The 24,344-nt window shown below is 47.7% G+C and overlaps 1 protein-coding gene across 2 annotated transcripts in view; it reads right to left on the reverse strand.

Moving 5' to 3' along the window:
* Positions 1 to 24,344, reverse strand: part of FAM20C (FAM20C golgi associated secretory pathway kinase) — a 61,567-nt gene that overhangs the window by 10,622 nt on the left and 26,601 nt on the right. For both annotated transcript variants that reach the window (XM_063343167.1, XM_063343166.1), the window contains 2 exons: positions 4,166 to 4,258; positions 2,338 to 2,453 (listed from right to left, as the gene is read on the reverse strand). In XM_063343167.1, the coding sequence (XP_063199237.1) occupies positions 2,338 to 2,453; positions 4,166 to 4,258 (209 nt within the window). The remainder of the gene's footprint in view (positions 1 to 2,337; positions 2,454 to 4,165; positions 4,259 to 24,344) is intronic.

The raw sequence follows: 24,344 nt of genomic DNA on the forward strand, positions 1-24,344 counted from the left end.
TGCCAGAGGGGACAAGTCAGCCTCTGCCAGCCCTCCCCAGGCTCCCGGTCCCTCCCCAGGCTCAGCACCCTCCGCTTTTCCCTCTCCTGCCCTCAATCTGCTGCTCGAGCTGCCCGCTAGGTTTGTGAATTCGTTTCCAAATGCTTAATTTAGGACCTTTATTACTTTTTCATTAAGCATTAATTAATGCCTGCCTCTTAAGGTCAGTATGAAATACAAGACAGAGGCTGGGCGTATGTTAATGAGAATCCGACTAATTAAACTGGGGACTTGCGGGGAAGAACTCTGACAAGTAACCAACATGTTTTAAGCAAAGTATATTGATTTAGGAAATGTAAAATTGAAAGAAAAATTAATTGCTTAAGCATTTTATTCTCCAGAAAAGCCTGATTCATAGTTAATCAAATATTTTAATTGAATTTATCTGAGGCCTCTAAATAAATTTGAATAAAGGATTATGCTTGGATCATCCCTTGGATGTCTGGAATTTCATAATGACAAGATAAAGATCTTCATCCGAACCGGCAGGAAGCCTTAACTCTGCCTCGCCGTGCTCTGCCTGCTGTAAGCTGCTCAGGACTTGAGTACGGTTTTGTAATTCTCAGAAATCACTCGAGTTCGCCCCTAAGCCCTGACACACAACCTGGGACGACTGAAAAGCAAGCAAACCTACTAATCCGCATCTTACTTGCAAAAATGGGAATCAAACGGCTCATATTTCAAACGAGCCCAAGCACCTTGTGCACATAAACAGTCACAAGATGTTTTTGCCATCTTTTGGGTGTGATTGCTTGCCTACCAAAAAGTCAAGTAAAGAAAAGATGTAGCGAGAGAGAGCCAGAGGGCGAGAGGGCGCGCGAGCGGCCGAGGCAGCAGGGTCCAGCGCGCAGCAGTGTCTGCACATCAGCTCTGCCCAACGCTCCCGCCACGGACCGTCCCCACTGTCCCCACCACCGCACGTGTAACACCGCAGCGCTCATCACACGGGGTACGGTGAAACCTCCTGTAATCATGTCACGCATTTTACACGCGAAGTCACTGGAATAAATAACCGTCCGCTCAGCTGTGTGTCCTGCAGAGCTGAACACAAACATGAAGCTAAAAATAACAGCCATAATAATGACTTTACTGGTGATCGCAAAAGTGCGATAAACATTTTAAGAGAGAAAGCTCTGCAATGACAGGGCTCTGCTTTCTAGCTAACAGCAACAAATTACGGTTACGTCAGGAGAAACGGTAATTAAGTCTTCGGATCTTGACTTTAGGGATCCGGGATAAACAGCTTGTGGCCAATCACACCCCGAGCAAGGGCGAGCTCTCCGGAGATTTCTGCTCCAGATTGCCTGTTACACAAGGCACAGCCCGGCTTCAGCACAGCACATTTGCACACAGACGAAATCATACCAGTTAAACTCGCTGGAACACAGCTACATGCTTTACATTGAACGTTTCCCTACATATTCTTTCTCTTAAGAACAAACTTAAGCATGTATTTTTGTGCCTTAACTCGGAGCCTTAATTTCTCCATCTCAGACGCCCAGATGCTAAACAGGGATGACGCCGCTTTCTCCCACCCTTTGCCCATCTCCACCTCTTCCAGGCGTATGTTCTGGGGAGCAGGGCATGGGTTTACTCTGTGTTTGTAAAATTCCCACCCTGTGGAGCTCCGTCCTTGGCTGGAGCCACCAGACGTTGCGAAAGAGCGAAGAGTAATGGAAACAGAGAGTGGTATGGGCTCCCGGGGTCAGCCCTCAAAGCAAGAACAAGGGCCGGGGACAATTCAGGGCACTTCTGCTCTGGCCTCTGCCCGGGGGAGAACTGGAGCTGGAAGCAGGATGTGTTACACGTCTATCTGCTTGATTTTTTTTCAGACTCCTGTTGTAGCAAAAACTGAGGTTCACGACTCTGAGAAAATTAGGTTTTGGTCCTCCAGTCAAAACCGAGAAATAAATGCATCTGACCAACAGAAGTGACGGATCACACTGCAGCAGGAAAAAAAGTCTAAATAACTAATGGGCTAAGTAATAAGGTTTTCGGTAAACTGAGAGCAACAGAAGAAATTGCTTTAGAAATTGCTCTACATAAAACATTTGTTGAATACGTTGCTTTTGTGATCATAAAAGCCTGTCTCTGCGGATAATTTGTCAAGGGGAAAAGGCACTCAATTCAAAACAATAAAGTCTTCTTTGTAGGCTATGTCTCCACATTTATTTTTATTCAAAGGTCTGGAAGACAGTTCTATTAGAAATATCTGAGCAATTAAGCAATCTACACATTGTTCCCTTAAGTACGTGTTCGGCGGGATAGAAAAGAATACAGTGTTATTTCCAAGACTACCTGGTGAGATGAAAAACGTTCTCCACAGCTTCTTGTCACGAGTAACGTCTCGTATTTCTCGCGTCATGTTAACCAGTCTGCCCGCAACCGGCGGCACACGACGGAAATCCAGGATCCTGGAAGAGAAAGAAAAGAGATAGTTTATGTAAAGGATTAAAATATAATGATAGTGGTAGGTTTTAGGTAGGTTCATTACACTCTGAAGGCACATTTATCTGTGGTCTTTAAGGAGTAAAAAGCCCATCAACTTTAAACTGGATAATCCTTCATATAATGTATTACAAAATACGTCCTGAATATGATCAGCTCTGACTCGCCTACATAGTGTGGCACAGATGCAAAATACAGAAGAGTACGGAGACACATTGTTCCACGAAAAAATGAGGATAGGTAGAATTCCAGAAATAAGAGACAGTAGAAACTTATTTTTGACTCTGTGCTACCTCAGGCCTGTTATACCATGCATTTTGCTCACCAATTCTTTAAGCGACTTGAGGAATGGGATTTCAGCCTCTGCCTTCCATAAACACCATCTAATAGTAATTTTTTTTCTGACAGTCTTAGCATTTGTTTCATTTCTTTGCCTCTGCTCCTCTCTGTTTTAATACCCTTGCACCAACCTAAACAGTCTCCCTGAGACTAAAAGTTTTCCCACGGGCAAAGGCTGGCTGAGGAGCCTTTCTCTGCCCCCACCCCCCCACCTTAGTAGATCATTAGAAACTCCCTATGAAGCACCGCTATTAGGTACAGCAGACGAGCAAAGTCCCCATAGAAAGCCTCCCCATAGGTGGAGGTTTCATGTCCGCTGGCTGCTGATAAGCTTTTCTACATTGGGTAGCAACTGCTTTTTCTGCTTAGTGTGTGGATATTTAACACGTCTCCCTGCAGGAACTCCATTCATGTTTTTTCCTACAGCACCATCTGCTTAAAACGGCAATATAAAATATAAAGCAGAAGGGATTGACACCAAGGTCAACAACAACAAAATATAGAAGGTCCTTGAAGGATCTGAGCAGGACGGCTCTTAATGGCAAATCTACCCCGTGCCCCTCGCTGGTACGTTCCCTCATCCCAACCATCAACCAGAAGGCAGCAATACCACCCGTACCCCAGGAATTTGTGGCCCCAAAGCTTCAAGCGTTTGAAAGGCTGTTCTGTGGCACTTCGGGGTGTGAAAGACGCTTCAGTTCTAACTCAGCCTGCGAAAAGCCATGGTTTCTAGCCACACTGTTAATAATTCATCACTAATTGCTAACTCCCGCTCCTAATCTGGGCAGGCTGAGAGGGCTGCAGTCCCTTCCCAGTCCCGAGTATCCACCGTACCCCACACCAGCTCTGCCTGGGGGGACATTTTCAGCTCTGAGGAGCAGGGGACGGCCACCACTGCCCTCTCCTCCCCACCTCGGTGACTCCTCTCTGAATGCTCACGCCATTCCCCACCTCTCCTTTGATTTGCGTGCCCTGGAGCTAATTGGGGTGAGCCAGACTGCCATCACACTTGTGCGACACATTCCCTTCCCGGGAGAGGGCCCTCTCCATACGCACTTCAGGATCACGGGGGAAGTTCATTTCTCAGCTTCCCTTCGATAACATTTCTCTTTCTTTTTGAGAATTACTTATTGCCAGGTTTCTCATTCCCAGGGCAAGTCACATTTCCTAATTATTAATCTACCCTTTCATCACCTGCCGTTTCATTTATTCATGGCCTTTGCCCACCTTTGTTCCATTTTCCCCCTTTTTAAAAGTAATTCAGTTACAGGGCTGGCCAAGTGCAGCAACTTATCACAATATTTCCACTTTTCTTTTACTGCAAATCCATTTTACTTGCCTGTCCAAATGAAATGCTGCTATTTCTGCATTATGTCTTTCATAGTCTGAGAAATAAAAAAAGTCAGGCGGGGTTTCTTGTTCTCTGGTTTGTCTGCAAAGAAAAACAAGGAAAGTGTTTTAATGAAGGGTTAGCATTTCTAAAGAGCAGTACTCAGTCACCAGCATGTTATTCAGGAGTTCAGTATTGTTTGCTTAACGGCAGGCCTTTAAATACTTCATGTGTGCCTTATTTGCCAGGCAGCCTTCATTTTGTCTTCTTTTTTAAACTACTGTAACAAAAGAAATAGGAATTGGAGACTTGTGCATGCAGGCTGCTGTCACAAAGTTACTCCACTCAAGACTCTCGCTCTATTTAACAGGACCTGTTTTATCACTCCCAAACATTTCATTAGTGATAGCGGTGAAGACAATGCCACTTCATTAAATGATCATTAACTGTAATTATGAAATTTCCAAAAGTAATAACATTTTTCTTTCATCTCCAGCAGCCATGCAGCTCCTATCTAAAATACGACTCTCCCTTTGTATTACTTAGAGCCCAAAGTGACATGTTTTTCTCATTTCAGAAGAAATGGGATCATTGCAGTTTGACGGCCACGACACATGTCATGTTTCAAAGAACATTAACAAGACTGTGCTCCAGAGAGGATGCAGAATTTGTTGTTTCTTCAGTTTAAGAACCAATAAAAAATGTCATTCTGATGGAAATAGAAAGGCTAAAGCTTCAACATCGAACTCCATGGAAAATAGAAAGCTCTCTGTAACAGAGGAGCAAATCTTGGTCCCGCTTTAGGCAATTTCCAGGCCCGATGGCTTTTGGATGGAGCACAACACAGGCAGTTGACCAGTACAATGTCCGGGCCCCACCTCAACCTGCCTCATGCCCAATTTTGAAGCCTTACACGGGAGATAAGCACGACAAAGCTGTTCTGCAGAGCATCTGCAAGGGAGGACAGTTCCCCAGAAGAGGAAAACAAAGCTCCTTCTCGTTCCCCGCTGTCACAGGTGGCCAGCTGACAGCTCGTGCGTCACCCATGCTACACACTGCAATTAAAATACAGCTTCTCCACTGGCACCCTGTCGCATGAAAGGCTTCGGGGTGGTGCTGGTGTGGAGCTCAAACCTCCAGAGAATTTGCAGCGAGTCCTAATTATGGGGCTTGTTGGGATGCCAAAGCCGTGCCCACCCACGCTCATTCCCACAAAGACCACCACGACTATCAGGACGGGTATCTGCTCGCGAGCCCGCCCGTATCCCGTTATCTTGACTGGGCAAACCAGATGAGTCTCCTGTTCTTTGACTGTATGAAGACTTCGCTCTGCAGCCAGCAGGCTCTGAAAGGCTGACATCCTTTCTCAGACATTCTTCTTTATATCAACATCTCGGTAAGTTACTGTCTCGCCCTAAATGATGAACTACTGCCATCATAGAGACAACATCAAGATATTTGAGTCGTGTCCAACCTAACTCAAGGTCAGAGGGGCCTCCAGCACCCCAGTGATGCTCTGGCCAAAACAGCACTGACCACTGTCACAGCAGTGGTCACGGAGGTGGCCAACACTTAGCAGAAGTCCTGCTAGGGTGCTGCTCTGGCTGCAAAGGCTTCCCAAGGAGACAAGTGAGCCTGACATAAAATAAAAAAATAATATTTTGCGTTGTCTCCATAATAAATGCAAAAGGGGAAGGAGCACACCCCCAAAGAGGAATACGGGAGCGCCAGAAACCTATGGCAGGTCACACAATAGCCCATGCCATCAAGACAAGAGCCAGGAGAGCTGCAACCTCGTTGTGCATATTCCTCTCCAAAATGAAGAAATGAGCCCTGAGCATAAATTCAAAGGAAAAGATTAACATATTTCTGTTGGGCAGAAAATGACACATTTGTACATAACTTTCCCTCCTCTCCAGATTTTAAAATAGTCCATTTCTTCAACAAATCAAAGAGAGAAAGATTCATCCCAAGCTTTTGCAAACTCCACACATATCAGCACAGCTGATAAGTTGCAGAAAATATTACTAATTAGCTAATCAATGCCATCTGCTTTTTATCTCCCAAAGACTTTCAACAAATCACGGCTGTTCCTTTACAAGAAAATCCTGCTCCAGCAAATCAGACTTAAATAGGGGCTAGATCTCAATCTTGCCGTACCCGCAGCCAGCTCCTGGGCGCTGCCTGCGCCACACGGGCGGTCAGCACATCACCGCCGGGATGCTCCGGTCTCTCTAATTTCACTTTTCTCTTTGCTCCCTGCCACCCCCGGCAACGGCTGGGGATATTATTCACTTGTAAGTAAGTATAGCTGTCCTGCAGGCTTCGACTTGTTTGTACATATTTCTCTCCTGTCATAACGTATTACTAAGTGGCAGCGCACCCTCCTAGAAGATCATGAACTTACTTGTCCTAAAACCTTCAAAATTGGACACCAAACCCACACTGCAATCTAGACAATGGAAACACCGGTATGTTTTGAACCTGACTATATATCATGAAACAAACTCCCAAGTTTTTTCGGTGCTTCGGGTGCTTCCCTCTACTTATCTACAGAAAAACGCTCTCCAGCCACAGTCGCCATGCTCCATGCCCATGTCACACAAGTGTGGTACCCACTTCTCTGTCTCTTGGAAATACTGGGTTGTTCTGGAAGACTGGAAGGTAGTCTACTGGGTAGACTGGAAGGTGGATTTATCAAACCCACAAGCTGCTTTACATTCCTTATGTTCCTCTGCAAAGCTCTGCAGAACGAAGATGCAGCAGATCCAAATGTGAAACCCCCTCCTGAAATAACCTTCAAAAATCCTTTCTGATTACTTGTTCCAGTATCCCATAGACCGAACAGGAACCTTGTTCCTTGGGTCTGACTTTAGCTGGCAAGCTTTTTATTCAAACACACGTTTACTGTGCACCTGAAGAGATTCACTGGTAACTCCTCAGCCGCAGCCAGCTGCCGTAGCACCAGCAAACGCCACCAGGCGTGATGGCCGTGCCTGCGGTACACAGCCGAGTTTAAAAAGCCACACGAGCCTAACACCGCTTTGAACGACTGCAATCAATGGACTGTCACGGGAAGGGCTTTAACAGTGTTAAAAGGGCACCTCCATTATAATCTATATTTTTTACTTTATCCAAGTGTGTTTATACGTGCTTTTATTTTATCCACATTAAACAAGTTGCTATTTTTTAGTGGGCACAATCCAATCAGTGCGTTGCCTGGTTTGGTGCTAATTCTTCTAACGATCTGTCCTGATGTATGTAGGGAGTGGTGGAAGATTGAACTCTGCTCTCCGCCAGGTGGATGTGCGGTCAGCAAGTCCCAGCAGTTCCCCCGGCTCCGGACGGTGGTAACTGGCCCTTGGTCTGTGACAGGCTGGGAAAGGGCACACACCCCGAGCGAAGTATCTTAAAAACCAACACTGGAACCGATCCGTCCTGCACCATGCTTTAAATCAGAATTGTATCTGAAGGGGGGAAAAAAACAACCCTCAAGTTTTTTTGGGTTTTTTTTTTACCTGATGGCTATTGAAGGTTATTTTCAAATACAATGTCAGCGATAACGAGGTATGTGAGCAAACAGACCAATGTGCCGAACCCTGCGCAAAGGGCAGGCTTCTGAGGGCCGGTAACGGAGAGCACCGGGCAGAGCTGCTGGGTGCCAGTGGCACCGGCTCCCGGGGTGCGGGACACGGGCGCTGCACAGGCTGCGGACGGGGGAGAGGATTCTGGCGGCGGCTCTTATTTTGCAAACAGTTGGAATCTGGTGATCCTCTCTTTGGAGAAGGATTTGGCAGATATTTATGCCGGCAGGCTGGGAAGCTCTGGAGGAGAGACAGATGGAGGTCTGTTGATACTGCACACAGTTAAAAATTACACAGTGGCACCAGCCCAATTACAGCACGCGGAAGAGACAAATCAGCACGGTAACGCTCGTAGAGGAGAAACAAGAACGAAGGGGAAATCGAAGCCCATGAAAATTTCCCCACTGTGACACACCTCGGAGAAAACACGGGAAGCAAAGAATGAGTTCAAACAGGCCGGGGCCGTGTTTGCGTTGACACAAGACGGGATGAGATGGGAACTTGTGGCTAGAAAAGCCAGACATGCTCGCGAAGAGAAGAGCTAAAGCTGCTCTGATGAATGAGGAGCCGTGAATAGATCTGGTGAGTCAGCTCCACGCCAGCGATGGTCGGGACCTGTTTTGGTGTTCAGTAGTATTTGGATAAACCAATGTAGTGATTTGTGTGCAGAAATAATTACAAAGCCTCAAGCTTTTCTTACATGTTTCTGTAAACATTTTTTTGCCAATTACTTGATCCCCCAAACCCAAGATTAATGCTTTCTTGTTTTTTTTTTTTTTCTGCCGTTCATGAACCTCATCACCACAGCGCGACTGCAGACGCTCTGCCATTTCAGAAAATGCCATTTTAGAAACTAAATCTTTAACAGGTAAACCTATATTTAGTTTCCAGGACCCCTTGCATACACCTGCCTTAATTACAAGGGTTAATACCCACCAGGGCCATGTGTTACTCGAAAGAATCCTGCCTCGATGCCAGACTTCCTCCGCTCTGGAGGGGTCCTATTATCTGTACAGCAGCCAAAAAGCTAGAAAATAGGGCAAACAGCCCAATCTGAGTCAAGTGTTACCCTGACAGACACACGCCGGCTTCCTGTGCCGCAGCCCAGAGCCATTTCAGAGCCACCCTGTGTGCCGGACCCGCCTGCCTCGACTAGGGCAAGGACGTGCCGCTGACTGGTCCATGCCGCACTCCTGCCCCCCCGCAGTCGGGGGAATTGGGGATTAGGGACGATTACGGAGCCCAGCAGCGAGCTGTGCCGCAGCAGGCAGCGGGGCTGCGGGGCTTTGAGCATTTCGCAGACCCTGACCCTCCTCTGGCCGGGGAAATTCGGCAGCGGCAAAATCACTTAAGAGACAACAGCCCAACGGGGCACGGTAATCGCATTGGCAGGGACACCGCTAACATTGATAAGAGAGGAATTTGGCTATCGGAACAGATAACTGGAGACTATCTGGGTCCACCCACAGCTATAGGTCACTCTTCTTCTCCTCTGGAAAGCAGCTTTCCTCTTGTCCCGTGTCCTGGAGCCGGGGTGCAGGCTCAACAGTTAACATACATACAGTGTTACCTAAATGATAAAATACAGTTAATACGAGACTAACAGGCTGCCGCTCAGCAGTCTGCTGCTGTTTCAATTACTTTGTGGCCTGGGAGGGATGTGGGGACCTTTTGCACTTGGAAGGCCCACGGTGGGGCTCTGCTGGCAGCCCCTGGCTCTGGCGAGCCCCTGTGGCGTGGATGCTCCACCGAGCCCGAGAGCCTTTCCTCCAGCACAGACAGGCGCTAAAATACCTCCCCAGCCCTCGCCGTCAACTTCTGCTCTGTGCTAGTGGAAAACTCGAAGTCCGGTGTCTGCTCGCAGGATTTTCTCCCTCCCCACCCCGGAACCCTTCTGTCAAATTGGATTGTGCAGCAGTGGGATGTAGAGTGCCCTGAGATAATCTAAAGCTTATTATTCTAAGTGAAGGAGGCAGCCCGTGGAAAAAAACCCCGTCTCTGCGGCAGCTGCAGTCCTTCGGAGGGTACTTAGGTTTTGCATACAGAGTCCTATCATCCGGGAGGGCTTTCCAGGCGTTTGGCACCAGTTAGAACAGGTGGAAAAAATGCCACTTAATTTTATAACACATTTTAGTGGCTTAGTAAGTCCTTAGAAAGATAAACGATATTGCTAATGCGGCTACATCTACAGTAGCGAAGATATCTGGTGGCTGTTCCTGACTCCTTATGGAGCCTTGGCAGCCGATGGCTTTGGCTTTATCGCAGCGTTCTGCTACAAAGAGCACTCCCAGGAACGACACGAGCTGTTTACAGGAGCAGAATCCAGTCCAGAAAATGAGCGGCCGATCCAGGAATGCAAAGACATGCAATTTAAGTGGTACAGAAAGGATGCTTGGCCCATTTTATCGCTGTCATCCGAATGACAATATGGGCCTCTGCAGGATATTCAGGCTTCTCCCGTTTAACTAGCAGTTCTGCAGATAGAAAATATGGGAGACTATTTACTGTGGCAGAAAGACAGAAATTCGCACAGGGATGTGATAGCAATAGGAATAATTAGCAAACTGCCAAAAGGATAAATACCGAGATCATGCTATTGCACGCCAGCCCCGGAGTGCTTTTCTCCGGAGCAGATGAAGAGAGCTTGACAAGAGCACATGCTCAAGGACCAGTTAGCTTAATATAAATCATAAACTTCTGATGCAGAGAATGACAATAAGCTTCCCAAAGAGCATTTGTATATATAAATATCTTGTCACCTGGCACAGGAGGATAGTGGGGGGAAGAGGGAGAGAAAATCCACAGGGAAACAGTACATTAAGGTGGGTTTTCTTTCCATTTCCAGTTGCGGAGTCAAACAAAAAAGGCTCCGGAGGTCACCTCGCCCATCCCCTGGCCCCGGGCGAGATCAGCTGGAACTTAACCATTCTTGACAGACGTCGCTATAACGTGATCTTCAAAGCGTCCTTTCGCAATCCCACGGCTACAGCCCTCTCCTCCTTGTCCCCATGTGCCGGCCGTACTCCTCGGCTGATTCCCAGTCCGGCGTTTCCTCCTGGCCACGGGATGAAGGCAAGCGCGGCAGGGCAGGGCTCGCAGCAGCCGGTCCTCTCCCAGGGTGAACGCCCGCGGGACGTTCACCTCCCCAGGCCAGGACCTGGGAATTAAGCCTTAACGCCTTTGGACTGCAGATTCCTCAGCTCTGAGGCCCTTCCTTTACAGAGCACAATTCATTTTTTTTTAAATTGGTTAAAATCCCAACCAACCCAAAGCCCCGAGAGCCTGCCTTAGGCTTTCCCCTTCAAACCACCACCTTTTCTAGGAGACAATGAAGCAACCTCTGGCTCCTCTACATAGACCGGAGGGTTTGCGAAAAGGTGGTGCAAAACCAGTCCCTTGCTCGGAGCAGCACCAGTTACGGGTTCCTGCCATCCCCCACACAAGATGCAGATATATATATACACACACACACACACAAAAGCGGATTTTCACCTGAGCAAAACATGAGTTACCACTCCTGACTACACAAGCAGATAGGATATGAAGTGATGAATAATCAGGGTAACTAATACGATCCGAGAATATGAAAGATTCATTTTATTCTCCACTAAAATACAATAATAATAATAAAACCAGACATTTTCCTTTTCTTTGGGGCTTTTCTGTTCCTTCTAGTGATCCGGATTCGATATTAGTATCTCAGAATGCACCCTCTCTATACCGTTGCCTTCACTGACATTGTGCTGACAGTAAAGTCAAGGCATAATCTCACCAATCATCATTTCATTGTCTACCAGCACAGAAGAACAGCTCTTTTTTTTCATTCATTCTTTTGTGCTTTCAGATACATAAGACATGAAGAGAATCTTTGATCAGCACAAAACACATAAGAGTTTGATCAACTGGGAAAATTTCCTTCAGCAATTCGGAATATTACTTCCAGCTCTGCCTAGTAAGTAGCTGCCTGTCACCATGGGAAAAGCAAATGGAAAAAAAAAATATTAGCGTAAGCACATTTGTCAGGATGTCTTCCCCCCCCGCGCTCGTCGGTGCGACAGCCGGCGCTCCCGGGGAACGCGGAGAAAAAGAGGGGGTCCCTGTGCGGGGGCTGCACCCCCCGCCCGGCCAGACAGCAGAGTCACAGCCTCTTTGTTATTATTATCATACACAGATTCACAGGTTCTTTTATTATTATCACTATCATCATCATCATCACCACTACGATTACTATTACTATTTAGAAGATGGCTGAAAAGGCGGCAGAAGGAACTGCTGTTACAAAGCAGGTGAGCCACACGAAACCAGAGCGCCGAACTCCAGTGGTACCAAGCCCTAGAAGGATGTACGTGGGAGCACCTCAGGTACAGCCCAACAGCTCCATCAGTAGCTAATCCCGCCTGCCGCGGTACCCGCCATGACGCGACCGCACAAGTAGGATCATTCTTCATAGTATTCTCCTGTAGATCCCCTGCATCGCAAAACCATCTCAAATTCACGAGGCAGGCACAGCGTTAGAGAGCCAGCAAGTTTAAAATCCTGTAGGTGAGGTGAGTGTTCCCAACGCTCCGGCACAGAGGCTGATCTCGGTTATTTCTGAAAAGCAGCACCACCGGCTGCTGGGGGCAGAGAAATAAAGCTGCTTTTCACCACCACTTTCGCAAGCCGCGGACGGGGCTGCTTCTGCTGTAAGTAACGACACGCACGGCTGCTTTCTGGTCAGTAGTGGGGATTGAAGGGTGTATTTCCCAAATGAGAAGCTCAGGGCTTCATACCTTGATGTGAAGGAGCCTGCCCCCTGCGCAGGAGCGCGGCGGGGGGATACAATCCCTGCTGCCTGTGTGGGAGGCAGCACACGCACCCAGATGCTGCCGCCGGTGCGCGCACGTGCGGGACGCGCTGCACATTCACCTTCGTCTCCCTCTCTCGGGCTGCCGGTGGGACGGAGAGGAGATGAACACTGACGCCACGGTGGCTAACTGGCAGGGCCTGTTGGCTAGGATTTTTTTTCCATCCTCCAGGAAAAGCAGGGCTTGTACAGAAAAACAAATGAGTCACGGTGCGAAGAGAAAGGCAAGCTCTGGGAAGCTCCTGCCACTAATTTACTTTGCAGATAAAAGAATTCTTAACCCAGAAATAAGGCTTGGTTCATCTCTGAGATAGAAACCTGACTTGACATACAGGGGTTGAAAGACGAAGAGGGACTTGACAGCACAACAAAAGAGTTCCCAGTGCCAAGGTTATATGGCCAATGCTGTTGCCAGGGCAAGAACAAAAAAAGCCTCACAGCAATTAAACAAGGAGGAGACATCACTAATGAGGTGCTACAATGATATTTTGTGCCTTTCTTTAAGGCATCTTCAGTAAGAAACTGTATCACTATCAACATTTTCTGCCCCCGTATGGCTTGGATTCCTTCGTGCTCCGAAACAAGCGGTGTGAGCGTTTCTGCCATGCCGAGCCCACGCTCCCTGCCGTCCTTCCCCGCCATGTATCCCTCCCAGGCTCTGGTGTACATTGTCCGCTGGCCACAAATTGCAAACGTGAAAAATGATACAGCTGCAAAAACTATTTTTGAAAAGCAGGCAGTGCAAAGCAGAGCTCCGTGTGAGCCCAGGTACCTTCAGCCTTTCTTCGGGAAAAAGACTGCAAAATATTTTCTACAGAGGCTTTTGAACATATATAACGTTTGTAGAGCTCTGAGAGCACAGGAGGAAAAGTACGTGCAAAATTAGAAGTCTGAACATTTCTTCAGCCCTAAGAACGTTATTTAATATGTCTGGGGTCATTAAGGGTCGGGATTTAAAGGAACAATAACATTAAACATATTAGAAGCATAGCAGAGCTCAAATTTCTTTCGGCTTTCGGATCTTTTCTTTTCACTGTACGTGACGTATGTGCCATTGAAATTCAAGGGTTCACAATAGGTTCCAGTTCAAAATAGGTTGGAAAAAGTAATTACTGTGAATCTGATGTATTGATACATAACTTCTTCCTTTTTATTCATGAGTTTCCTTGCCATTATTATGAGGACCGTGAATGCTAGTAAGCCTGTCCTCAAAATGTCCCAGGAAGCAGGAAAAAATTAGCCCCGTTTTTCAGCAAAAGCTGCAAAACATGGAGCTATTAAGGATTCAGCTCTGCCCTAAGCGAAGCACTTGAGCCTCATTAAGCACATGCTTTACTTTGGGCACACATATAGCCAGTGAACTATGCGTGTCCTTGACAGTCAAGCATAGACTGAATACCTCCTCCCAGCTCTTTTGTGCTCGGCGCTTTGCAAGAACAAGCCAGGGAGAAGCACCAGACCCCGCAGCAGCTCCAGCCGCTTGCCCCGGCTGCTTCCAGACTCACAGTTGGGTTTTTTTAATTCTTCTTCCACCCATGACAACAACTACATCGGGGAAAAAATGTGTCATTCTGCCAAAAGTCCAAGTCAGTTTGGCCATGGGCTTTGGTAGAGCCCAGGTGTCACCTTTCAGGTTGACACCTGCAGGTCCTAGGGGTGCTCAAGGCTCCTTGGACCCCATCACGCAAAGCACTGCAATGCCTCCAAACAAAAAAATTATTACTTTTCTTACTTGTCTCGCCAGAATAACCAGAAATAAGGCTCAAATTCAACGTGTCTCCTGCTCCACACAGGGAAAATCCCCACACAGGGATGGGGCTTTGAGCAACCTCTTCTAGTGGCAGGTGTCCCTGCCCACAGCAGGGGCTTAGAACTGGATGGGCGTTAAGGTCCCTTCCAACACTAACCATTCTGTGATTCTATAAATACAAATGGGTCTAGTAAAGCTCAGACAACTTTTATGGGCTCGCATGTTCCAGAAAAGCCGTTTGAGCTGTACCAGGTAGGGGCTGAAGGGCCACGGCGGTACGTGTGAGTGGTAGAGACCCAACGGCTTCCTCTCCAGCCCGAGGGGAAGCAGTGTCTGGACTGAATATTGACACAACTGGAAGCACCGCAGCGTTTGCTCTCTGGTACCGCCTCCCTCCTGCAGTTTGCAGTTCAGAGTCTGCATTTCTCCTCTCTCTCTCTCAAACGAAATGTTCGCAGTTCTTAAGATCGCATAATAGGGATAAAGCCTAATACAATCCCACCTCTCTATTAGCCATACAATGACGCTGTCATTTTATCGTGGCTTGGAAGAATAAGTAAAAGGATGCTCAGCCTCCAGCTATGGAAGTGGAAAATCCTTTGAAATGTCACTGTTTTGTACCATGGGTGACCTATTTCTGTGTTTGTACAGGGGAGCTCCACTCTCCCAAGGACCCCCGAAGGAGAAACCATGCAAACTTTTGGCACGCTCCCTCCTCCCTTCCCACCTACCCATGCAGCAATCAAACACTTTTGGCTATTTACGGTTTACCACTCAACAGCTACTGGATACGGAATTACACTGAGTTAAGTGCCCGGGACTTTGCAGATAAATAATTATTGTCAAAGTCATTAATAGGCCAGCGCCTACATGGTATGCATGTGTAGACCGATACACAAAAAAAGAGCATGAAATTCTCATTTGAGCAGTGAGCTGCTTTTCTCGGCGCTGGATCTCAAAGCCTGGATACTGTTCTCCCATCCAGCACAGAAAGAGAAAGAGGGGGTCAGAAGAGCGAAGCACCTCGTGCGCTTTCCTCCTTCAAACCCTAGATCTTCTCCTGCGTGCCAAGAGACGGCCACCACACACCAGTGTCCCCACACGGGGGGCCGGGGGACGCACTGGTGCCCAGTCCTCGGGCAGGTCACAGAACTGCCAGTTTTGCTTTTCAAGCTTGTTTCCATCCCAAATCCTGAGAATCTTCCCTCATTATGCCACTGAGGACCGCCGGCATGTCGTTACTGGGAGATGATCGCTGCCCAGGGCTGTGTTTCTGATCCCCGAGGTGTGGTGATTTCCCAGTAAAGCCCTTGCACCCCTGGCCCCGCCGTGCCACCACTATTAACGATCCCTAATGAGTGGCAAAGGGCAGCGTGCCTCTCTGAGCTGGAAAGAAGAAGTAATTGCCTGTTTCAGACTACTTTGTGCTTACAAAAGAAATGAGAATTGCTTTGATATGGTGTGGTATTTTATTGCTCTAATAAAGCAAACTACACAACCTCTCCCTTTTTTCATTTATTTTAGTTTTACTCCTGTCTCTTTACTACTCCTGTCAGCAACACGGTCTCCATGAGGGGTGTCTAATTTATTCTTTGCCCTAAGGTGGTGACATGGTTCATGGGTAAACTTCCATTTTAGATAATCATAGACTCATAGAATCGCCTGGGTTGGACGGGACCTTTCAGATCATTGAGTCCAACCACAAAGCTAACTCTGACAAAAACCACCACCACCCCATGTCCCTCAGCACCACGTCTGCCCGGCTTTTAAATACCTCCAGGGACGGTGACTCCACCACGTCCTTGGGCAGCCTGTTCCAATGTTTGATAACCCTTTCAGTGTAGAAATTGTTCCTAATATCCAATATAAACCTCCCCTGGCGCAACTTGAGGACATTTCCTCTTGGCCTATTGCCTGTCACTTGGGAGAAGAGACAGACCCCCATCCCTCTACACCCTCCTTTCAGGCAGTTGTAGAGCGAGAATGTCTCCCCTCAGCCTCCTCTTCTCCACGCTGAACAACCCCAGACACATTTTTACCCCCAACACATTTTTAATGTGTTTTCTTCCCAAGCAGAGTTTTGCCTGAGGAAGGACTAGAGGACAGCCCTTGGCTGCTGGCTGTCCCTTGGTGTGCACGGCTGGCTCCAAAACCCACTGGCCCATCAGCCCAGCTTGGAAGCTGACGTTCCCTCATGTCCCACCTGGGTTGTTCCCATCCCCAAAGCCGTACACGTTTGGGAATGTGCTGACATGGCCACTTTGCCATTTTGAGCATTTCTCGGGCAGTTCCTTGCTGCCTGCAGCTGCCAAGGTGGCTGACAAGCACCGATACTCCAGGGTGCCCCCGAACCCTCGAGCACCAGGGAACCGCCTTTCTCAGCCTCGGCTGGAAGATGCCCGAACTTCTCAAGAAGAAAGAAAATCCATGGATCGTCTTAGTACTAACCCCAACGTTTCACTCCCTGGCTAAATTTGAATTAACTAACCGTATCCTTCTCAACCCTGGTTGTTCATTTATTGCATGAGTAAGAGTGCACTGGCTTGGGAGCCCTTTTTTTTGTAGACATTTCACAGATTAATTGTGCTGCCTTACAAAACTATAAAAAAACTTCTCTTTCTCTCTAAACTTCTCCTCTTCCAGGCTGGAAACCCCCACTGCTAATCCGCGCTTTATATGAAGGGCACCACAGGAGTCACAAATTACACTGGGAATTACACATCAGGGTCCTTTTAGCTTGCAAGCACCTGGCTGAAGGGTGGGTTAACGCTCCACAGCCCACGGGGCGTCACTGTGCTACCCCCAGGGACGAATCAAGCCCCATTAGCGTCTCTTCCCTCTTCGACATCTCCACCGAGGAGGAGGATTTTAACCTCCCTGCCTCCAAACGGGCCCTACTGCAGGGGCTCTCTGCAGAGCATCATCCCTCTCCTCCTTCAATCCTAAAGACACAGCACTTTAGGAAAATACTGGGGGTGAAGGTTTTGAGGAGCATCACTTACAAGGACAGTAGATGCAGGATTTCAAAAGGACTCCATATTGGCCTAATCTGCTCCTCTTAAGTAAAAAAAACCTAGTGAAATCTCTGAAGAATACCCGATATGGAAGAATGAAGAGCAGGAGGTGGTCAGGGGAGCGGCTGCGCAGCACTGCAAGGGCAGGAGGGCTCTGGCCGGCCGGGCTGCTCGGGGCAATCGCTGCTTTATTTAAACAGCCCCCGTTGAGTGCAATGCGGTGGGTGAACTCCCGTGCTCGAGGTGCAGAGAAACATTCACGCTCCGTGGATCCCCAAAACGCACCCGCCCAACGCTGGGGTCTTCGCTGTGAACCTGCTGTGCTCCTCTAGGCAAGACGTAGAAATTAGTTTCGGCTAATTTAAACTTAAAAGCCTACCTATGTTGGGGTTGCTTGGTAAGATAAGGGGAGATTAAAATAAAGTATGCAAGGGTTGATAATAAAAGCAGAGCTTAGAAAAAACAGCCCAAGAAAAAAGAGACAAGAGCAGAGGACAAGAGAAGGGAGGACAAATCTGCAAAGGATGTGCAGTAAAACCTTTAGTGAAATGATATTGTTGCCAAATTTTTTTTTTTATGGAGCTGATTTATGACATGCAGCTGCTTTTCCCTAACAGTGCATGTCTGGCCACTTCGCCTTGAATTTTTAACTGCGTTTAAATGTCTACAAAATATGAAGCTTATCTATTGTGCAGCGCGATAGATGTGTGTGCGTAGCCCACAGGAGTCCTGGGGGAGTCTGGTTTCAAAGAGGGGACTGTGTTTTTCCTAAAGCCAAGGACGCTTGTACCTCGGTTTCCTACCTTTTAATAGGAACTGTGAGGACAAGTATATGGCGGAGCAAAGCGATCGTGTGATTTAAACTTTGAACGTCACCCTCCCACTCCTCCAGCACTTACTGTTTTTCTCTGGGTCTGATCCAACCTTCCTTCTACTCGGGGAAAGGTCTCCCATTGAGTTCAAGGTGAACTGGATCAGGAAGGACAGAACCAGTTCATAAACTGGGACCAGACCTGCCCCTACCCAAACTCAGAGAACCAGGGAAGTCATGGGAAAAGCCTCCCGTTGCCTTCAGTGGAGTGTGGAGCAGAAGCGGATTAAAGTGAGGGACTAAATGAGCCACCCGTGACAGCAAACACCCCGTTCTTCTCCATGCCTGGATGTGGGGGACAGAAGCCATACCCTCTGGTTTCAGTGTTTAGTTTAAATACGTCCATGACATCTTCCACAGCTCTTGCAAATATCAAGGCAGATATTGCAGGATTAAGAAAGAGCAGGAGTAGAAGGGTCTTAAATTAATATTGGAATGTCATCTCTGTCCAAAGCACACTGTGTGTCCGACACTTTCAGGACTGAGATCTTGGATAATAAGGAATACACAAGCCATCTTCTGGTGTTTTATTACAGGTCCCTCGAATTCCCTCCTTAGCAATCTCCAGTAGGCTGCTATTACAAATGCCTGAGTAAATTCCAATAAAGTTGAGTGAAGATCTTCATTTTATCACAAATATTGGTAAGAATGAAACCTGTGGGGGTTTTTTTCCTGGGCACTGTTTTCCAGGCAGCTCACAGGCAATGGCCGTATTGACAGAAATGCTCAACAGCACTATGAATGTCAAGGAAGCATTATAGGATTAGTTACAGAGAGCCAGACTATTTCTGACTGAATCGGCTTATTGGTTGAAACAGGTAGGAGAGGAAAACAAAGGAAACAAATAAAGTGGGTTCACTGCTCGCCTACAGGAATACCTGAAAAATGACCCAAAGGTGCAAAGCAGGGTTAAATTTGCCATTGCGGATTTTACATGTAAGATAGATTTTTTTTTAGGCAAATCTTTAAAAATATTAGGGCTGGAGCCCCTCTGCTGTGGGGACAGGCTGGGAGAGCTGGGGGGGTTCAGCCTGGAGGAGAGAAGGCTCCGGGGAGACCTTCCAGCCCCTGCCAGTTCCTAAAGGGGCTCCGGGAAAGCTGGGAGGGGGGACTCTGGAGCAGGGAGGGGAGCCATGGGACGAGGGGGAAGGGTTTTACACTGAAAGAGGGGAGATTTAGATTGGGTATCAGGAAGAAATTCTTTGCTGTGAGGGCGGTGAGCCCCTGGCCCAGGTTGCCCAGAGAAGCTGTGGCTGCCCCATCCCTGGAGGGGTTCAAGGCCAGGTTGGACGGGGCTTGGAGCAACCTGGGCTGGTGGGAGGTGTCCCTGCCCAGGGCAGGGGGTGGCACTGGGTGGGCCTTAAGGTCCCTTCCCACCCAAACCACTCTGTGATTCCATGACTAGGTTCACCCTTTGATTTCCAGCCTTGCATAGAGTGGTTCCACACCATCACATCAATCACATTCTGTAAATGAAGGATTTCACCTACATAACGACTGTGCAGTCTGACAGCGGGAGAACTGCCCTGGGAATCTCGGGGCATGGCCACCTCCTGCGCCCCCCACCCGGCTCCGGTCCACCTCCACTAACAGGGCGCAGAGGACAGAGCAGCGCGAACATCAAAAACAAAAAAAAACCTTTAGTAAAGTCCTGGGAAAATTAAACACTCAATTGTTCTTAATCTTTTGCACCCTGAGGAGAGAAGAAGAGGAGAAGCAGACATTATTCTCTGGCTCAGTGCTACTGGAAGGCCCCGGAGCCCTGCGCAGGCTGGACTGGGCAGTCCCGGGGGGCTGGGGAACCCGGGCTCGCGGGGGAGGACGGGGAGCCGTGGGGCCAGTCGGTCTCCAGGAAATCGCATTCAGCACAGGCTAAATTCGCATTCTTCCCCACTTTAAAGTGCACCAGGTGAGCGCATTCATCCCCACTAAAAACCCACTTCATCCCCACCTCACGCTCCTCATAGGACACTGCCTGTGAAGTCAAGTTTTTTCAGCTATCTTTCCAGATACACCTTTTCCTCCCCCAACACACAGTAAGCCTGTAAACTACACCCTAAAGGCGACTGCCCTTGCAGCAGGCCAGTAACACTGTGGCCAAAGAGCGGATCTATTCTTGGTATGTCCTTAATAGTTAAATCCTGCCATTAGGGACATGCACACCGCTCCCGGGGACATAGCAGGACTTCCCTCGCGTCCTCCACTGCTGGTTTTGCTAATGATTAATGATCGGTTTTGTAAGTTTAATGAAGACATTGTTTCCACTGATCTACAGGTCAGATGGCAATTGCAAAACAACTTACTTGCTCGATGGCTGCGGATTCCTTGCCGATACGTCTGATTATTTATGCACAATGTGCATTTCCAAGTAGATGACCATATTAAATTATCTGCTTCTGCCTTATTATTTCATGAGTTTTAATGGTTTTCCATTCCTTTTTTATTAGAAAGAAGGAACAGTCTCTCATGCTAATGGCGTGCTGTAGATACAGTTTTTTGCATCTCTGAAGTTATTGGAACTTCTTTCTAAAGGCGTATCAAAGAGCAACTGCCTGAAATTGTTGATTTTTATCATGAAAATAAAGAAAAGAAAGTGGATTGAGGCTTTCTTTTTTTCAAATACAGTGCGACGTTTCGGCTTTTTGAACGATCCAGCCAAGACTTCCCGCGCAGGAGCCTGGTGCCCAGCCGAACCCCTCCCGCACAAAGTCCCTTTGCACCGCTGCAGCCAACTCCCGCCCTGGAAACAGACCTCTTCCGAGAGCCCCGGGCGAACACATGCATTCCCACGGGTGCCACCTCGGAGGGATGGGAAACCTCTGCTGGGATGCCAGGGAGCAGCCGTGGTCCCTTCCAGCCCACAGCGGTGTCTCCCCGCGCGGGACACAGCCCCGTGGCCGCACAGCCCCGCTCCGCGGCAGCTCCACGTCCTCCCATCCGCAGCAATTCCGGGCGGCCCCACGGCATCAGGGACGCAGCTCCTGCCCCGGGGACAGCCAGCGCAGCCACGGGAAGGTTTGAAATCAAACCCAGCAGCAGGAAAGCTCTGCGAATTGCAGGAGAAACTTCTTGCTTCTTTACAAACGCAACTACTACCACAGCGTTATTTCACTAAAAATAACCACGTCAGTTCCAGCTCCAAATGGGATCAGCCCATAAATAGTTAGATAAACTCCTTCCAGGCACATCCTGTACTTGATTTCCATTTGCAACACGTACTAAAGCTCTGCTTATGCATAAGTAATGCCAACGAACGGGGGACGGTAAATTTTTCCTCTTAAACATACAAAACACTCCCACCTTCCCCAGCAAAGGGGCACGACTGTGCTGGTACGCACCGCCGATCTCTGCGCCTCAACGCTGCAAGAGCCACCGCTATTTTTTGCAGGAGAGATATTTTAACACCGGAATCGCAGATTTCAAATAGCAACATGCACACTCGAACAAAAACCAATCTCCGAAGAATTTTGTCGGGACCTTTTACTTCCAAAACTGCTCAAAGGAAGCTTCATTTTCATTGGGGTTAGGGACTGTGCGTGTCTGGGGTGCTCCAGAGCTCTTCGCTTCACCTTATTTTCACCTTAACCCCGGGTTACGAGCTCAGAGCCCACTTTGATGGATGGTAGTTTGACTGCCGTGATGTTAAGTTAAACAACAGTCTCCCTCCACGCTATAATTACTGCAAACAATTTCCCCGGCCGCGGTGTGCGTTGCGGGGTTATGTATTCGCTGATGCTGCTTCTGTCACTGTTCCTCCCATGAATATTCTCTTTACCTGCTGTGTCTGTGTGTGCCTGAAAGAACTGTGGCATTTTTAATGGCATAATTTTCTGGGATGAACTGAAAAGCAGCACAGCATGGGCTGCATTATTTATACACCGAGTCCTACAAATGGCAAGGAAAATACTGTAGATTTCCTGGAAATAAATATATTCATTATACTGAAGCCTTGTGCACAATAGACTGCGTGTCACTGAAAGAATTTAATTACTACCTCAAACGTACCTTCATTTTGCTAGATTTGTAAGAAAAACAGAGTGTCTAGACACATTTTAATTCAAAGACAAAAGACTCCTTACCCACTCAAAATACCCCATGTTGATAAACCTAGAAACATGCCCTAATGTTGCTGCTAATCAGTAGAAAATTCTAAGCATTTTTACAGCATGAAATAAATAGTAGATCGAGCCCATTGGGAATACTAATGAAAAAAGCCATAAAATATTTTGTAACATCAATTAGGACTGAAGGAAAAGGACTTGCACCACAGATCAGCAGAATACCTTACAACCGTGCTTTCTGGGAGCTGATTTGCCGGGAAGGATGCTGGGGAATCTGTAACGTGCAGCTCCGCCACGGTGGTGCTCCGGCAGCTCCACCTGGCTGGAGGACGCGGGGCCATCGGTCCTACCTGAGAAACCTCCTGGCCCGAGCCGAGTCCTCCAAATCATACCGGGATCAATAACAAATAACCCGATTTGGGATAAAACATTAAAATGGTAGGTTAGGTTCTGTCCAGACCTAAAAAGTGAACTGAGAACTAACAAAATCCTCTTTTAAAGCTTAGATTTGTTTTTACATGTTCCTTATTGCTGTGCACAGACCACCCCCCTGACCACGCTCAACAGTCAGATTCCGGGGAAATGCCTATTTTTGCCTTCTGCCACGCAGGATTATCGGAGGAGGCCACTACTTTCTGCTTTACAAACCATTATATACAGTAAAATTAATTTCAAGTCCTCATTGTAATTTCACCATCTTGTTTTTAAAAACGTGCTTACGATGGGTCCTTCAACCCTGCCGGAATTGCCGCTTTAAAACTAGAGGATAACAAGAGGAATAAACCGAAACGGGGCTGTGACAAGGGGAAAAGTTACAGGGAAGAAAGCAAAATCCAAGCTTGTATTTCCTTCCCTTCCCTCTTCCCCATCACACAAAATTTATCCCCTTGCCCCCAGATAAAGAAATCAGTGGATTCTGAAACAACCTATTTGAAAAAGCCCGTTTTTATCCTGATGGCGAACACACTTCCAATAGCTTTACACCCCGGGAAAATCATTTCCCACCCAGACACGGCTCGTATTCCCCCCAGGAGACGTGCTGCAGCTCCCCACTGAAGACAGGCAACGCTTGGTCACAAGGTGGTTAAATCAAACCTCGCCTCGCCACAGAGGAGTTAGCCATGTTCAGCCTACAGTGTTCCAGCCAAATAATGCTTCGCTAATGATGTCTGCAGTTAGATGACAAATCAGGCTATTTAAATTGCTTCGGCACATCCATCCTTTACAGGCAGGGTATCCAGGTAACCAGTCGAGCGGGGCTGCGAGGTGGGAGGGAGAAAGCAATAGCTAATTTCTTCAGCTAGGTGGAAAATTAATCCTGAAGAGATTGGTCTGGATTGTTATGGTCAATTTGAAGAAAAACAATTTAAAAATAATTATTTTTAAATGTATTTTAAAATGCGTAGTTATGCAAGAAAGGACAAAATAATTGTCCTTCAAAAACACAGTAATGGCTAGGTTTATTTCTGAAAATAATTAAAAATATTTTGAAGCCCTCACTAGGAAGGTTTTCTGTACTTTAATACAGGGTAGCATCAAAATACTTCAAACAACATGAAATTATCAGTTCGGAGTTTCAGGTGCCGCCACCAAGCACCTTTTTTTAAATTTAATGCTAACTAAAATATCAAAAACTCGATTGTCTTTTTTTTCCTCCCTAAAACAAGCTCAATAATCATTTTAAAATCTGGCTAAGGAAATGCTGCTGCTGACCAGTACGGGATGCTATTGTGGCTCCACTTGTGATGCCTGCCGTGTCCTTGAGAGCCGGGGGACAGGTTTAGCTCTGTTGGGATGGGGGTTTGGGGGAGATGGGGATGTGGGGCCGTTCTCCTGCCCTGGCCGGGCCGAGGCTTGTTCAGGGTCTCAGAAAGGGGGTGTCTGGCGAGGAGCCCCATGGGGCGGCGGGGATGGGACACTGCCCAGCTCCTCTGCGGTCCCCTCTTTGGGGGCCCTCAATTTCTCCTTGTCTGTGATTGCTCCTCAGGCACCCTCGGGTCAGGGGATTCCTCCAGCTGACCACAAACAACTGCTGAGACAGGACAAGGCCAGGTGTGGTTCC

The sequence above is a fragment of the Chroicocephalus ridibundus genome, chromosome 8 (assembly GCF_963924245.1).
Source record: "Chroicocephalus ridibundus chromosome 8, bChrRid1.1, whole genome shotgun sequence".
In the NCBI taxonomy this organism is placed as follows: domain Eukaryota; kingdom Metazoa; phylum Chordata; class Aves; order Charadriiformes; family Laridae; genus Chroicocephalus; species Chroicocephalus ridibundus.